The sequence below is a fragment of the Pogona vitticeps genome, chromosome 5, assembly GCF_051106095.1.
Source record: "Pogona vitticeps strain Pit_001003342236 chromosome 5, PviZW2.1, whole genome shotgun sequence".
Classification (NCBI taxonomy): Eukaryota; Metazoa; Chordata; class Lepidosauria; order Squamata; family Agamidae; genus Pogona; species Pogona vitticeps.
This window is the reverse complement of record NC_135787.1, coordinates 89,702,982-89,720,535: the sequence shown is the minus strand read 5'-3', so window position 1 is coordinate 89,720,535 and position 17,554 is coordinate 89,702,982. Positions and strand designations below refer to the sequence as shown.

The 17,554-nt window shown below is 43.6% G+C and overlaps 1 protein-coding gene across 5 annotated transcripts in view; it reads right to left on the bottom strand.

Annotated features, from left to right (window-relative positions):
• The window catches only part of TAPT1 (transmembrane anterior posterior transformation 1), a 165,451-nt gene that overhangs the window by 17,273 nt on the left and 130,624 nt on the right, over nt 1-17,554 (bottom strand). For all 5 annotated transcript variants that reach the window (XM_020806576.3, XM_020806574.3, XM_020806575.3 and 2 more), the window contains 2 exons: nt 3,443-3,502; nt 945-1,013 (listed from right to left, as the gene is read on the bottom strand). In XM_020806576.3, the coding sequence (XP_020662235.2) occupies nt 945-1,013; nt 3,443-3,502 (129 nt within the window). The remainder of the gene's footprint in view (nt 1-944; nt 1,014-3,442; nt 3,503-17,554) is intronic.

Below are 17,554 nucleotides of genomic sequence, written 5' to 3'. Positions count from 1 at the left end.
TCCCTCCGATGTCGGGGGAAAACCCTTGGAGACCTCCTGGGGGTTTTATTGTGGTGGCAGGGGACCCCCAGGAGGTCTCTGATGGCTTGGAGGAAGCCATCGGAGACCTCCTGGGGGTCCCCCACCACCGCAAAGGCAAAAAGGCAGGGGGAAAGGATGGGAGATTAGAATCTCCCATCCTTTCCCCCTGCCTTTTTGCCTTTGGAGGTTTGCAAGGGCTCCCTCCGATGTCGGGGGAAAACCCTTGGAGACCTCCTGGGGGTCTGACTGTGGTGGCGGGGGAAACCCAGGAGGTCTCTGATGGCTTGGAGAAAGCCATCGGAGACCTCCTGGGGGTGCCCTGCCACCGTGATCAGACCCCCAGGAGGTCTCCAAGGGCTTTCCCCTGACATCAGAGGGAGCCCTTGCAGAAGTGTATTTGCTCCATAAGACACACACTTCCCCCCACTTTTTTGGGGGGTAAAGTGCATCTTATGGACCAAAAAATACGGTATTCAATTTCCTTATTCTCAGATCACGATCCTCAGGTGAGATTAAATTGAGAACAATATTAAGCAGCTTAAAAAATTTGTGCCCTAAAGTCCACAAAGACATCTCACTTCTGAAAACTAGTTAAATACTGTAAATTCATGTCACTTTTACCTAGCACTGTATTGCGTAGACTGTATATTCTGTGTTTGAGTCACATATTTTTCTCTCTACAAAGATACTAGAACTGCTGGATAGCTCAGTAGTTTAGATATCTGGCTGCAGAGCCAGAGGTTGGGAGTTTAATTCCCCACAGTGCTTCCTTGAAAGTAGCTAGACTCGATGATCCATAGGGTCCCTTCCAGCGGTATAGTTCTATGATGATGATTCCAAACCTTTAAACACTCATTTAAATATTTTACACTTTTGTAAATTTTTTCACCAGTTTTCACAGGTATAACAAAGAAATTACTTACTAAAACTGCTAAAGGGAGAGGAATAAAGCCCATTCTTCTTGAAACAGAATCACTGTAGTCTGTGTATGCCTAGGGGAAAATAAATGAACCCAATTTAAGTAAGAAATAAAAGCAACAGAACAAGTTCCACTAAAGATAATCACATATGAATTAGAAAGGACTAGTATGTTAGATAATAGTAGTCCTTTCTAATTCAGCCCTCTGTCCTTATTTTAGATTGCAGTGCAACAAAAATGATGAGCCTCGATGCTATTTATCTAGTCCTGATCTGCCTCTGGAAAAAAATGATGGGCTGTCATTCCTGGAAGCATCCAGGAGGTGAAATCTGCCTTTTAAATAGGTTGCAGGGTTTCACATATATTTCACACCCCACAACCAAAAGTGGAAGCTGATTTCTGGCTGCTTCCAGTTTCATTCTTCTTAGTTTGAGGTATTTTTGGTGGGACGCCCCCGCCCACCCCCAGTCAGGGACTCCATGGACAGAATACTGGCCCTTAAATCCCTCAAAGTTGCTGTGGCGACTGGCCCTTTCACTCCTACCACTTAAGCTTAAAAGGTTATTTGCATGAGCCTATGAGAGAACTGGAGGGGCAGAGTCAATGAATATATGAGGCAGATAGAGAGAGAGTCAGATAGAGATTGGGATGAGATACTGATAGAGATATGGCTGGTTAGAGAGAGAGGGAACATATACTGAGATAGATAGGATTAATCAGAGAGATAGAGTTGATTAGGAAAATAGGTAGAGAAGATGGTAATTGTATTGCAAGAGAAAAGAAGTATGTACTGAGAGAACTGTTGATGAATTGCTTATGTATACTGTGTATCTGAGAAACTTCTGTTATTATTCAATCTGCTTCACTTCAATAAATAAGTTATGTTTCTGTTCACAAGACAAGTGTTCTGACATACAGCATTTAAATTGTGGATTGAAGTAATCCACTGGTGGCAGCGAGAAGAAAACACGATGTGAGCCTCTGAGAGGGAAAAACAAGTAGGGGCCACAACAGTAAATGTCACAGTTGCCCATTCCTATTTTAGAGTGAAGCCACAGACAGGGAATGTCTTGTTTATATTTGTAAAAAATATTGGAAGGGGCCTACAATATTTCGATATTATTGGATTTCATGTTATTCTTACGAAACAGCGAAGCAATGTGGATAAATAAAGCTTGAAAAATGAATAAGTTTGGAAGTTGCCTGGAATTATTGCAACAAGGAAAATACTTGTACTTAAGATACCCAGATGAATTTTGAAATGCTTGTCAATGGTTATCTGATTTCATCCTGGTATTAACTCTTTACTGGGATAATATCAGCTCTGAAAAATCTAGAAAACTTTTGTCATCTATAAATATACAGGCTTCTGTAATCTGCCCTATAGGTCTGTCTTTAGGTGTGGCTTGTAGGAGAGATTGCACAGAGTACCTCTAAATGTTGTCTGACAAATATTTCCTTTGCATTGGCAAAACTATCCTCATAAGCAAGTATATGTTTGTGCAATAAATGCAATTTAAATTTACTTAAAGGAGGATCAAGTCAGCTCACATTATAGCAGCAAAGGCTTGGTTGCTTCAAATAAATATATTTGCAAGTATGTTTTAAGAAAGATATCAAATTGCTTTTAATGCAGAATTTAGATTAATCTGCAGAATTCAGATTAATCTGCAGAAGCCCCCCATATCTGCAGGTGATTGGTTCCCCGTAGATACTGAAAAGCATATATTACAGCTAGCAGTCTGTTGGACCCAAGACTCCACTATACTTGTAATTTTTATCTTGATGGTACCTCTATGAGTAAGGAGAGTTAAAATCTTCTCTCATTCCTCTACATGCTGAAGATTGAAGATAACCATCTTTGTCACCCCTTTCTCTTTCTTTCTTTCTTTCTTTCTTTCTTTCTTTCTTTCTTTCTTTCTTTCTTTCTCTCTCTCTCTCTCTCTCTCACACACACACACACATACACACAATCACAATGGCTCTGTGGGTTTTCTTCTTCAAAGACAATTAAGAATGCATTTCCTTGTTTCCCCAGGAGTGCTGAGGAAGGGCAAGAGGTAGGAAACCGATCCCTGGTGGCAGTTTGGTTTAGGTCAACAACACTTCTGCCTCGTCAGTCAATCCAGTTCTAAGTTTTACAATGATGATGCTCTGGAACATACAGGAAGCTGCTGGGAGATTAGGCAAAATTGTAGCCTTCGCGAATATAAAATTGTAGCAGTTTGCCTATATAGCATAATGTTTGGTTCCCTCTAGTGGTCAGTTTTGATAACTACAACTTAGTTTTTTCCATGTGGTTAAGTGAATTAGTGGATACTGATCCCATGGATAAGGAGGTCCTATTGTAATTAAACCTGAATACATTCTTTTCATTCTCTACACAAAAGAGCAAAGTAAGACTTACTTAAAACGTGGAAATGTTATAAACAAATATGCTCCACATTCTAAATACCAGCACTAATTGGTGTAAAAACAGACTACTTATATTTTACTACTTACATTCTTCTGTCGACTGCTAACAAGGTCAAATGCAAGGCTTGCTCTGTATTCACTGTAGACCTGAGTCAAAGCAACACACAAAATTATTGATTATTATTAAAATCAATACCAGCAACAAGCTCATATGGGTCAAATCAACCAATGAAAAATCCATTTTGGAACTTGATGTCAAGGATTTGGTTCATTTGTACCTTACCATGAGATGTTTAAAAATATTTTTTCTCAGATTTTTTGGTTCACCCGTTTCTGAGATATTGCATTTTCAAAATTGCAAAAAAATGATAAAATTCACTAGCCACCATAACTTCAAATGTCATTTAAAAGATACCTATGATAGCTTTCATTTGATGTGCAGCATGATGCAATTATATATTTTCAAAAAAATTTACACATTTAAACCAATTTAAAATCTGAGTTTTTGGGAAAACGGATTTTTTTTAAAGTTTTCAAAAAATTCACACTTGAGGATACATGTCTTGTAACCAGTTGATCCAAATTTCAGGCTGGTATCTCAGTGGTATCATACAAAACTTAAATTTTCTTGTTGGCAGTGACAAGGATTTAAATTGACTTCGCTCTGAAAATAGACACACATTTCTATACCTAATGATTAAGAACCTCTTTTTTCTTGACTAGCATGTTGAATGCTTTTGTCATCTCCTATGGGGTTAGCTGGCCCCCTGGTTGGCAAATAAATGAAGCTGCTACAAAGCCTGTATTTTCAAAGTATACTACTTATTTCAAAGAATATTAAAATTGGGTGGAAAAGCAAGAAAGTCACTTGGGCACTAGTTTAAAATAAAGAAGTTACGCATTTGTGTTGAGGAGAGAAATCTTAGTTCTCGAGCAGCATTTGCACCTTCAAATAATGCTGCTGGTTTTCAAAATGTATGGGGAAAATGAAAGATCATAGAATCATAGAAAAGTGAAGCTGGAAGGGGAACACAAGCCCATCAAGTCCAACCCCCTGCTCAATGCAGGAATAAAATCAAAGCATAGCTGCCAGGTGATTATCTATGTTTCTCTTGAATGCCTCACCAACTCCCGAGGTAACTGGTTCCACTGTCGTACTGCTTTTCCTGATATTCAACTGATATCTGGCCTGCTTTAACTTGAGCCCATTGTTGCATATCCTGCACTTTGGGATGATGGAGAACAGATCTTGCCCCTCCCCTGTATGACAGCCTTTTAAATATTTCAAAAGTGCTATCATATCACCCTCAGTCTTCTTTTCTCAAGGCTACATATGCCCAATTCTTTCAGCCTTTCCTCATAAGCCTTGGTTTCCAGCCCCCTGATCATCCTTGTCATCCTCCTCTGAATGTGTTCCAATTTGTTAGCATCCTTCTTGAAATGTGGTGTCCAGAATTGGACACAATCCTCAAGGTGAGGCCTAGCCAGTAATGAATAGACAGGAATTAGCACCTCACGGGATTTGGAAACTATACTTCTATTAATGCAGCCTAAAATTAGTATTTGCCTTTTCTGTAGCCACATCACAATGCTGGCTCATATTCAGCTTGTGATCTATGACAATTCCAAGATCCTTCTCGTTCGTAGTTTTGCTGAGCCAAATATCCCCCATCTTGTAACTGTGCAATTGGTTTCTTTTTCTGAGGTGCAGTACTTTGCACTTATCCCTGTTGAATTTCATTCTGTTGCTATCCCTGTTGATAGGACAGTGTTCTGTCCTATCAAGGTCATTTTGAATTTTGTTTCTGTCCTCTAGGGTATTCCACCAAATTTGGTATAATCAGCAAATTTGGCAAGCATTCCCTGCACTCCCTCATTCAAGTCATTAATAAAAATAATGAAGAGCACCGGGGCCCAGGACTGAACCTTGGGGTATCCCACTAGTTACCTCCTCCCAGTTAGAGAAGGACACGTTAATCATCATCCTCTGAGTATGAATCTGTAGCCAATTATGTATCCACCTGACACTTGATCTATCTAGCCAACATATAGTTAGCATGCTAATCAGTTGATCATGGGGCACTTTGTCAAAAGCTTTGCTGAAGTCAAGATATACTACATGTACAGCATTCCCTCCAGTTGTATCTGACTCTAGGGCACGGTGCTCATCCCCGTTTCCAATCCATAGAGCCAGCGTTTGTCCGAAGACAGTTGCCGTGGTCATGTGGCCAGTGCAACTAGACACGGAAGGCCGTTACCTTCCCACCAAGGTGGTACTTATTTATCTACTCGCATTTTTCCATGCTTTCAAACTGGTAGGTTGGCAGGAGCTGGGACAAGCGACGGGAGCTCACTCCGTCACATGGATTCGATCTTATACCTGCTGGTCTTCTGACCCTGCAGCACAGAGGCTTCTGCGGTTTAACCCGCAGCACCACCACGTCCCCATATCAGGGAGGTGACTTGATCAAAAAATGAGATCAAATTACTTTGGCAGGGTTTGTTCTTGACAAACCTGTGTTGGCTTCTAGTTATTACTGCATTACTTTCTAGATGTGTGCACAATGACTGCTTTCAAGAAAATAATGGATAGTGGTTCTGAGAGTTCTTCAGCCAGTTCCTTCAGTACTCTTGGATGCAGTTCATCCGGCCTTGGAGAGTTGAACTTATTCAAGGTGGTAAGGTATTCCTTGACTATTTCTTTATCTATCTCCAGCTGAAATCCTGCCCTCCACCCCATTTGCACATCCAATCTGTTTGGAAGTTCATAGTCTGTCTTATGGGAAAGACTAAACCAAAATAGGAATTTAACACCTCTACCTTTTCTTTGTCATCTGTTATCATTTTTCCATCTCCATAGTTAGCATCTCCTGCCATAGGACCTTACTTATCCTTGTTCTGAGATTATTAAAACTAGCTTTGAAATCAAGAATTCTAGAAGGACATGGTCACTCTTGCCTAGAATTCTCCTTACTGCCACTTCCCCCACCAAGTCATCTCTGTTGGTCAGAATTAAGTCAAATATAGCAAATCCTCTAGTTTTCCCGTCCCACTTTTTGTAGGAGAGAATTATCAGCCACACAAGTCAGGAATTTCTTGGAAGGGTCATCCTTGGCAGAATTTGCCAAATCCCCCCAAAATACATCTGGATAATTGAAATCTCCCATCACTACTACATTGTGTCTCTTTGTAAAACCGTGCAATTTGCTTTTCAAAAGTTTGGTCCACCTCCTCTCTTTGGTTGGGCGGTCGGTAGTAGACTCCAACTACCAAGTTCCTTTTGTTTTTTGCCCCAACTAGATTGATCCAGATGCTCTTGATGGGACAGCCACTCTCCTACTCCTGTATTGCTGTGCAGGAATGCATATTTTCGACATATACTGCAACTCCACCTCCCTTTCTGTTCTTTTTTATCAGTTTATATCTCTCAGTTGCGATATTCCAGTCATGGGAGTCATCCCACCAAGTTTCAATTATTCCTATCAAGTCATACTTACCCTCCTGAATTAAAATTTCTAGTTCTTCTTGTTTGTTTCCCATACTCCTGGCATTTGTATACAGACACTGGAGTGCGTGTGATTTGTGGCCTGTTTGTTTTCATACATTGTTATGAATCCTGTGATGATGATTATTATGATTATTGTTATGTTTATTATTGTGATTATTACGGTTAATGTTATAATTGTTGCCCTTTTGATCATTTTAGTCCATTCCTCTTATTGTGTGTAAGCTTCATCTACCCTTTACTCTGTGCTTGAGTCTCCCTCTCCCTTCCAAATTCAGTTTAAAGCCGTCCTGATGAAGTTCTCCATGCTGTGGGCAAATACATTCTTCCCAGTCCTTCTTAGATACAAGCCGTCTCTTGTTAGCCATCCTTCTTTCAGGAAGCTTAGCCTGTGGTCCCAAAAACCAAATCCCTCTCATTGACAGCACCTTCATAGCCAGTTATTCACCCAGAGGATCTTCCTTCCTTTCTCTTTCGATTCCTCTTCCGAGCACTGGTAGGATGGAAGAAAAAAAAAACTATCTGGGCCCCAAAGTCCTTGAGTTTCTTTCCCAGAGCTTCAAAGTCAGATGTGATTTCTCAGTAGCTCCTCTTGGCTGTGTCATTTGTTCCCACATGGACAAGAAGAAAGGGATATGTATCTTAGGTTTTATGAGTGATGGCAATCCTTCCATCACATCCCTTATCTGTCCTCCAGGGAGACAGCATATCTGGCGAGTCCCTGGATTGTCCTGGCAAATTTCAGTCTCAATTCCATGTAGTAAGGAGTCTCCTACTACAACTATTCTCCTCTTCTTATTTTTGTAGGGTGTGGGTTCAATGACTATATTCTGCTGTGCTTCAGCCCTACTCATGTCTTCCTGTGTGGTCTCCTCTGCATGCTGTCCAACTGAATCTTCTTCAAGTAACTGAAAGTGGTTTTATAGCTCCACTGAGGAAGAGTGTCTTCTTCTTTTGTTTCTAACTGTGGTTCTTTTCCATGGTGGTTCCTCCACTATGTTTGTAGCCTCTACAGCATTTTCCTCCACTGTAATGCTTTGTTTTTCTTCCATCAGCAGTGCCCCCTCTGACAGCTGCTGCTGCTCAAGAGTTATATCAATGTAGACTTCATCTTCCCTTATAGCCTTGAGTGTGGCTACTCAAAGCTCCAGGTCTCTGACTTTCTCTTTTAACAGTGCCACCAGTTTACACTTGTTAACAGGATATCTAATAGGATATCCTGTCTAGCCTTGAAACAAATGCAGTAGGCTGATATTTCCAATTATTTTTAGTCCTCATCCAAATATACAGCAGGTATAAATACCTTTTGCTTTGAGAAGCTTATTAACTACATTTATAAAACTGGTTTCCACACATACTCTGTTGCTAATGTAACACTGTATTAAACCAAATGATCCTCCTATATTGGCCATGCTTCCTACTCTACATGTGCATACACATGATGAAGGAAAATGACTAATTCACTTCTTTTCTTGTTAAAAAAACCCAGATCATCAACATTCAGGCACAGTTCTAATTACATAGTGCTTATGGGTCCAAGTAAATTGGTAACAGAACATCAATTTATAATTTAGTAAAGGATTACATTCCCCCAAAACAAACCCAAGTATAATTTCATGTTTGATGCAGGATGAACAGCAAAATCATACAATATTCATACCACACTATAAATACTGTGCTATTAATATCCCAGCTGCTGCTCAACAGTCTCTCTTCATGAGCTAGCTGAGCTGGTCTCAGTGGGTGGTGTTGGGTAAAATCCATGCTGGGGCAGCTTTGTCAGGAGTGGTTCAGGACTTCATGTCCTCCATGACAACCATGGGCCTATCCCAAATGCTATCTGTCCCCTGCAGGACACACTTTAGACCTGTTTTTCTGTACTCAGGTAGATGTTGGTGATCTGGGCATGGAGGAACTCTCGGCAGCTTAATTGTTTAATTGATCGTTATCTGGTGGGTTGAGACTCACTAAATCTCAGAGCCTCTATGGGGGTTTGGGACCGATTAAGATTTTCCACCCCAGAAAGCTGATGGCTCCAAATGGTTTCATGATGGCTCCTGGGGAGTTCCCCGTCACCTCAGCAGGCAATTCTGTTGAAACCCTGGTTGATCTTTGGAAAGGGTAAATAGTCAGGGCTGTTGACATTATTGTTCCTAAGTGTTGCCTTCTATGAAGTAGAGTTAAATTACCCAGGTTTATTGGAGAGCTGTTGGTGATAAAACATGTGAGATGGAAACTACTGTAGTGCAGTCAATCTGACCAAACATGAGATAGGACATACTGGAAAGCTATAGCAGCAGTGGCAGTGAAGAAGTTATGATTTTGTCCCCACTGCATCTGGACAGAGTCATCCAGCAGAGCTCTTTCAAATAGTGTCTATTATATGCTGGTTCACAGGAAGAGAATGTAGACCACACTGTAGCTTACATTGAGGAATTTATACAACACATTGCAGGCAACATTGCAGGCAAAATTGCTCAGATCTGCTCTGACTTGGATGTTATAGTTGTGGATGTAACTTTCAAACTTAGTAAGGGGTTGTTGACAAACTCCATTGATCCCACAGTATTGGATAATTATCATTTAGTTTCTAATGTTCCATTCTTGGGCAAGGTAGAGTAGGTTGTGGGTTCTAAGCTTCAGGGTTCCTGGATGAGATGGATTATTTAGATCAATCTGGCTTCAGGCCTGGTTATGGGACAGAGACTACTTTGGAAGCCTTGATGGATAACGTACACTAGGAACTGGAGAGGGGGAGTGGGTCCCTGTTGATTGTGTTTGACCTCTCAGCAGCTTCCAGTACAATCAACCATGGTATCCTTCTGGCCTGGATCTCTGGGATGCAACCCTGAGGCATTGTTCTACTACAGTGGCTCCGGTTCTCCCTGGAGGAGAGGACGCCGAAGGCGACACTGGGGAATCTTGTTTGAAAACTGTGGGGTTTCTCAGAATTATGTCTTGTCTCCTATGTTATTTAACATCTATATGAAATTGCTGTAACAGGTTGCCGAGAGTTTGGGGGTTTGGTATCACCAGTACACAGATGTCACTGCAGTCTACAGTTGTGCCACAACTTATGACCATAATCTGTTCCAAAAGATGGACATAACTTGAAATGGTCGTAAGTCGAAGCACCAATTTCCCATAAGAATGCATTGAACTCCAACTAATCTGTTCCGGCCGAAGGGAAAAAAAAAATCACACACACAAAAAATATATCACTGCAAGACTCACTGGAAATGAGATTAATCCCTTCTGGCCAAAGGGGCGGGGGGAAGAAAAGCAATGAAGCATGCAAGACCCATTGGAAATGCACAGAAAACAAATGGAGCAGATCGGAAATGCAAAGAAAACAAAAGAAAAAGCAAGGGAAGCATGCAGGACCCATTGGAAATGGGGAACCCCCCCCCAAAGCAAACAAACCCCCTAAGACCCATCGGAAATGGAGGGGAAGCAAAAAAACCCTCTCAAGACGCATCGGAAATGGGGAACCCCCCCCAGCAATCAAACCCAAGACCCATCAGAAATGGGGGGAAAAACCAAAAAACAAACAAATCCCCAAGACCCATCGGAAATGGAAAAAAACACTCCAAAAAGCAACAAAAAACCCCAAGACCCATCGGAAATGGGGGGGAAGCAAACAAACAAAGCCCATCAGAAATGGGGAACCCCCCAAAAGCAACCAACCCCCAAAACCCATTAGAAATGGGAAGGGAAACCAAAAAAGAAACACCCCCCAAGACCCATCGGAAATGGGGAAAACACTCCAAAAAGCAACAAAAAAACCCAAGACCCATTGGAAATGGGGGGAACCACAATAAACAAACAAACCCCCAAGACCCATTGGAAATGGGAAAAAACACTCCAAAAAGTAACAAAAAACCTCAAAGACCCATCGGAAATGGGGGAACCCCAAAAAACAAAGAAACCCCCCAAGACCCATCACAGTACAGAAACATAACCCCCTCAGCTCAAAACCACACTGCAAAAACACCCAGAACAGTTTTTAAAAAGCAGAAAACAGCACCTTACCTTACAAGGCAGCCCGAAGCCTCCCTGCAAACACGCACACACACACTCACTGAGAAGCAGAAGGAGGCAGTCCCAAGCCTCCTCTGACGCACATTTTCCAACTGCTGCGGCGAAAGAGCTACAAAGAAGCAGCCTCGTTGCCACCTACAGTTACAAATTTGAATTTCCCACCTTTTCCCCCTGCCTTTTTCTGTTCGTAAGTGGAAACTCCGGTCGCAAGTTGAAGCAATATTTTGCACCCGGAGCTGGTCGTAACTCAAAATGGTCGTAAGTAGGGACGTTCGTAAGTCGACGCACCACTGTAACTCTCCTTTCCATCTAAATCAGATGAAGCAGTTTTGGCTGTAGATCACTGTCTGGTATAACTAATGGACTGCAAGGAGGTGAATAAACTGAAACTTAATCCAGACAAGATAGAGATGCTCCTGGTCAAAAGTCAAATCAAGGAAAAGGGATCTAGCCCATGCTGGATGAGGTTAAACTCCCTCTGAACACACAGGTGTGCAGCTTGGGGGTGCTCCTGGACTCATCTCCAAGCTTGAATGCAAGCAGCCAAAGACCTTTTCAGGCAAGCTTTCCCTTAGTGTCTGCCTGAATTCAGTTTTTAATTAGATTGTTATGCCTTACTGCTTTGAATGTGTTTTTGTTGTTGCTTCTGTCTACTGTTTTTAAGTGTGGTATTAGTTTGATCCTTTGTAGTATTTCTATACTTACTTCTTTTCTGTTCCAGTCGGGCTTCATGCTGCGTCATGGTACTGAGACGGCATTGGTCGCCCTGTATGATAACCTGTTGAGGGAGGCCGACAGGGGAAAAATCTCTCTGCTGGTCCTCCTCGACATCTCGGCGGCCTTTGATACCGTCGACCACGGTATCCTCCTGGGGCGGCTCTCCGAGTTGGGAATTGGTGGCTTGGCACTTGCCTGGTTCCGCTCCTTCTTGGACGACTGTCCCCAGAGAGTACAGCTTGGGGAGAGGGTCTCGGCCCCGTGGAGTCTCAATTGTGGGGTTCCACGGGGGTTGATTATCTCCCCAATGCTGTTTAACATCTATATGAGGGCGCTGGGTGGGGTCATTAGGGGGTGTGGGGCTTTGTGTCATCAATATGCCGATGACACCCAGCTCTACATCTCCTTTTCACCAACTGCAGGTGATGCTGTCCTTTCCCTTCAGCGCTACTTGGGGCCGTACTGCAATGGATGCAGGAGAATGGGCTGAGGCTGAACATGGATAAGACGGAAGTTCTGAGGGTGGGTGCCCCCGTGGTGGGCGGCTCCGGTGACTCTCTCACGTTTGGGGGGGTCGCCTTGGCCCTCAAGAGTGGAGTCCGCAGCCTGGGCATATATTTGGACCCGGCGCTCACTATGGAAATCCAGGTGGCGTCGGCACAGCTTTTTCGCATCTTTAGCGGATTGCCCGGCTGCGGCCCTATCTTGACACGGGGGCGCTCACGACCTTAGTGCATGCGCTCGTAATCTCTAGATTAGACTACTGTAACACACTCTATGTGGGGCTGCCTTTGAGACTGACACAGAAACTTCAGTTGGTGCAGAATGCGGCGGCCAGGCTCCTTACCAGAGTGAGAAAATACCAACATATCTCTCCAACGCTGGCCGCATTGCATTGGCTGCCCATCTGTTTCCGCATCAACTTCAAAGTTCTAATGCTTACATATAAGGCCCTAAACGGTTTAGGACCTCGATATTTGGTGGAACGCCTCCTTCCACCAGGGTCTACCCGATCACCCGCGCGAGTCAGGAGCTGAGGCTGAGGAGCCTGACGCCGAGAGAGGCCCAGAAGGAGAAGACACGAAACCGGGCCTTCTCGGCGGTGGCTCCTCGCCTCTGGAACAATCTCCCTCCGGAGATTCGTGCGGTCCCTACGCTGGGCATCTTTAAAACCCAACTAAAAACATGGTTGTTTATTCAGGCCTTCCCTCCATCCAACCCTTGATTTCTTTCTTTTTTATTCACTGCTGCTTATTATTATGTAAAGGTAAAGGTAAAGGTTCCCCTTGACAATTTTTGTCCAGTCGTGTTCGACTCTAGGGGGCGGTGCTCATCCCCGTTTCCAAGACATAGAGCCAGCATTTTGTCCGAAGACAATCTTCCGTGGTCACATGGCCAGTGCGACTTATGCACAGAACGCTGTTACCTTCCCACCGAGGTGGTCCCTATTCATGTACTTGCATTTGCATGCTTTCGAACCACTAGGTTGGCGGGAGCTGGACAAGCGACAGCCCACCACCTCGTAAGTCAGCTTGCTAGTCAGCTGTTTATGTGTATTCACGGAGACCACAAAGAAGAAAGAGAGGTTTACTTACCTGTAAATCTGGTTCTTCAAGTGGTCATGTGTGAATTCACACAAATGGGTTTCTTCTTCGGTGGCATAGAAGCTCTCGGAATCTTCTTGAGGTTCTACACGTGTTTGCCAGAACCTCCTTCCTGGTATGCATGTTCCACCTGCAGCACAGAGTATCTCAGTTCCCAGCGAATAGTCTGCCACTGTCAAAGAAGCATAAGACATATGTGACGGACAGAGGGGAGGAGGGGCGGGAAATGTGAATTCACAGATGACCGCTCAAAGAACCAGAGTTACAGGTAAGTAACCTCTCTTTCTTCTTTGTGGTCTCCGTGAATACACATAAACAGCTGACTAGCAAGCTGACTTACGAGGTGGTGGGCTGTCACAGTAAAATAGAAACCAGGACAACTCGACCAAATACAACATCAGCTCTGGTCTGGACATCTAGTCTGTAATGGGTGGCAAATGTAGGTGTGTCCCATGTAGTAGCCTTACAGTGGTGCCTCGCTTAATGGGCGCTCCGTCTAACGACGAATCCGCATAGCGATTATGTTTTTGCGATCACAAAAGCGATCGCATTGCGACGATTTAGATAGGAAAAAATGCTTTGTGATGTTTTGCTTACTGATTTTCGCATAGTGATGTTTTCCTAACAGCTGATCAGCGGCTCCAAAATGGCTGCCGGGTTAAAAACAAGGCTGCCCGCCGTGTTTTCACGCCGATTCCTTGCTTACCAAGCAGTGAAAATGGCGGCTGTATGGAGGATTTTTGCATAACGGTGAGTTTTTTGCCCATAGGAACACATTAGACGGGTTTTAATGCATTCCTATGGGCTTTTTTTATTTCGCATGGCGACGAATCCACATAGCAACGATTTTTCTGGAACAGATTATCGTCGCTATGTGGGGCACCACTGTATCTGTTAAATCAACCCCTGTGAGAAAGTGGCGGAAGCTGGAGGAAGCTGAAAGCCAGGAACATAAGGCTTGTGAGCCATGGTCGCCGAGGCCACCAGGAGACAATGAGGATGGTGTTGGAGTAGATCTGTCAGACCTTGATAATTGTGCATTGGAGGAGTGGTGTGGGAGGGAAGAGGTACAGAGGGCTCAGGGACCATGTAGTCATATAGATTTCTCCTATCAATTTGAGTGCAATCCCTGTTCTGGAGCAGTAACAGGCACATTTTCTGCAGGAGAGGCAAAAGCACCCACCACTGATATGCTGTGCTTGCAGCATAGGATAAACACTTTATATCCATACACCACTCATGACTGTGTGTGGAGTCTGCCAAGGCAATCCGCCAGAGCGTTGCCATCTGTGCAGTTGTGGACCGCAACCAGGTATATGTGGCAAGTGTAACACCATTCCCACAACTGGATGGCGAGGTACAGGAGCAAAAACAAATGGGTTTCACCTTGCTTGTTGACGTACAATACAGCTGTGGAGTTGTCAGTAGCCATCTGAACACCATGCCCTACTAGAATGCTTTTGAATGCATGGAACGCCTTGATGATCATGAGAAATTCTAGTTGGTTGATATGGAGTTGTGCTTCTGCAGGAGACCACAGGCTGTTTATGCAGACATAATTGCAATGCGTGGGGCTGGAATCGGAGGTGACCTGTATATTCAGGTGGAGAGTTCGGAAAGCTCTTCCAACATAGAGGTTGTGTGCACTGTTCCACCAGGTAAGCTGTGATGCAAACCTTTTTGTAACTCTTAGTAGTTTGGAGGGTTGTTTGGTCAGTGTGTTGAAAAATGAGAGGTACCGCATCTTCAGGCGGGCATGTTGGGTTACTGTAGTGGCAGAGGCCATGAGGCCGAGTAGAATTTGGGCCAGATGCGCTGCGACAACTGCCTGTGGCTGGAAGAAGTGTAAGAAGATGTGAAGCTTCATGCACCATTCCTCTGGGAGGAACACTTGGGTTTGGTGGGAGTCGGGCACAGCTCCTATATAAGTGACCACCTGAGAAGGTTTGAGAACTGATTTTGAAAGACTGATCTGAAATCCCAGATCTGCCAAAAGGGACAAAGTGAGCTGGACATCCCAGAGTGTTTTGTCTCGAGATAATGCAACGAGGAGCCAGTTGTCTGGGTATGGGAAGATAGTGATGCTGCTACTGGTGAAAGGCATTTTGTAAATACTCAGAGATGTGAACAAGCTGAAAGGAAGGGATTTGAATTAATATGTGGAGTCCAGGAGAGCAAACCTGAGGTATTTAAGATGGTCTGGTCAGATGCTTACATGAGAATAGGCATCCCTCAATAATAATAATAATAATAATAATAATAATAATAATAATAATAATAATAATAATAATAATAATAATAATAATAATAATAATAATAATAATAATAATTTATTGTCATTGTAAGTATATACACATACAACGAAATTCACAGACACCCAGAGACCAGACAGATGCACACACATAAAATTCCCCAAACACTCCCCACCCACTCAAATCTATGACTGCAAACCAGTTGCCCTGTTGGAGAAAGGGAATGATGCTGTCCAAGGTAACCATGCAGAACTGCTTAGGTTGAGGTGACGGAGGTCTAGAATAGGCTGTAGCCTGCCATCTTTTTTGGGAACTGTGAAATAATGGGAATAAAAACTAGAAGGCCTGTCTGCAGTCTCGATGAGGGTGATAGCTTCTTTCTCTAGTAACGAGGGTACCTCCTCCTTCAAGGTGGGGGAAGGAGCTATGAACCTGAAGAGTCCTGTGGGGGGTAGAGACCAAATTCTATCACATACACAACACTGATTATGGTGAGGACCCAGGTATCCAAGGAGATCCAAGCCCATGTTGTAGGGAAGGTGTGAGACATGTGGTAGTGTGGATGTTACTGAAGGGTGCGGGTGGACCTGGTGAACTGGCAAGTCAAAGCTTATACTTTGTTTTTTTCTCAGATCAGCTGATGGACTGCCGCAAGTGCAGTCTGCTAAAAGAAGAAAGATCTCTGGCGATCCACTGGAGTCTGGCGATCCACTGGAGTCTGTAGGGTTGGTAATGATAAGGCTGGTACCAAGAATTTTGTGGGGGCTGTGAATAATGTTACATGTTGTATGACTCTGCATTTTCCCCATTGGCCCCAGGTTATTGGATTTCATGAGTTTTCTCGTTGAAAAGGATGACTCAGTCAAAAGGTAACTCTTTGATCCTGGATCATGCATCTTCCAATATGCCTGCCACCCTGAGCCATATATGTCTGTCTAGAGCTATAGCTGTAGCCATCTGTTTAGACACTGCATCCACCACAAGGCATGCCACAATCCTATCCTCATGTGTGAGAACCATAGCCTCTTGTTGGAGAGAGAGGTCTTGAGATCAGTGGTCCTTAGGAACTGCCTGAAGAATCAGAAGGGCTTCATTCCAGAGGTGGGGATGGTAAGCTCCCATCACTGCCATATAGTTGACTACTCTCAAAACAAAGGAGCCCAGGGAATAGACAAGGTGACCAATAAGGTCCAATTTTCTACCTCCACAGTTATTGGAGGCAGAGGCAGTGGTTCCTAGCTTTGAGTAGCATCCACAATAACTGAATTTGGGACATTTGGAGAGAAAGGTGGTGCCACTGCCCTGTGTTTTATAAATGTTCTCAACTCTTTTAAGAATCTGTGGAATGGAAAAGGGTTTCTTCTATAATTCTTTAATAAATTTGAGTAGGAAAGGAATAAAGTCAAGATGGAGTGGAGGTATATGGTCCTGATTAATATCTTCATAGACGTTTTCTGACTTCTTAGTTTGGGGTTGGTCAACAGCAAGGTCGATGACTTTGTCTATACGAAGAATTAGCTGTGAGTAGGATGTAAAGTCCTCTGAAAGGGATGGGCCTCACCAACATCTTCGTCATATGTGGGGATGTCAGGAGGAGAATCTTCCAGTGTCTCCGTATTGGAAGCACTAGCATCAGGGGCAGGATAAACTTGGCCTGGATTGGGGGTGGTGGTAAATTTCCTCTGGAGATGGAAGAGAGTTTCTCTGCCCCAATGTTAATGATTGTTGGCAGGCCTCCTCAGGAGACATCTCCATTTGGCGCCATCTGACCTATGTAGGGTTGGTTGTTGAACAGAGTGGTTACCTGCACATTGAGGCTAGGAACGGGATGGTATCAAGTGGCTCCAGTGGTGGCCCTCTGTATGTTGTGCAATCCTCTTGGAATGAAGACTGAACTTGAGAGAGAGTGACCTGAGGTTGGGGGACTAGTGTCAGTGCCGGGACCATATGGTGGGACCGTTTTGGCATTGGGAGAGGTTGATAATCATCTGGGTCAAAGGGAGGAGACCTCTTGTGATGATGATTTTGAGTCAATAACAATGCCGTTAGGATAGCGTGCCAGTCTTCCTCTGAAGGCAGG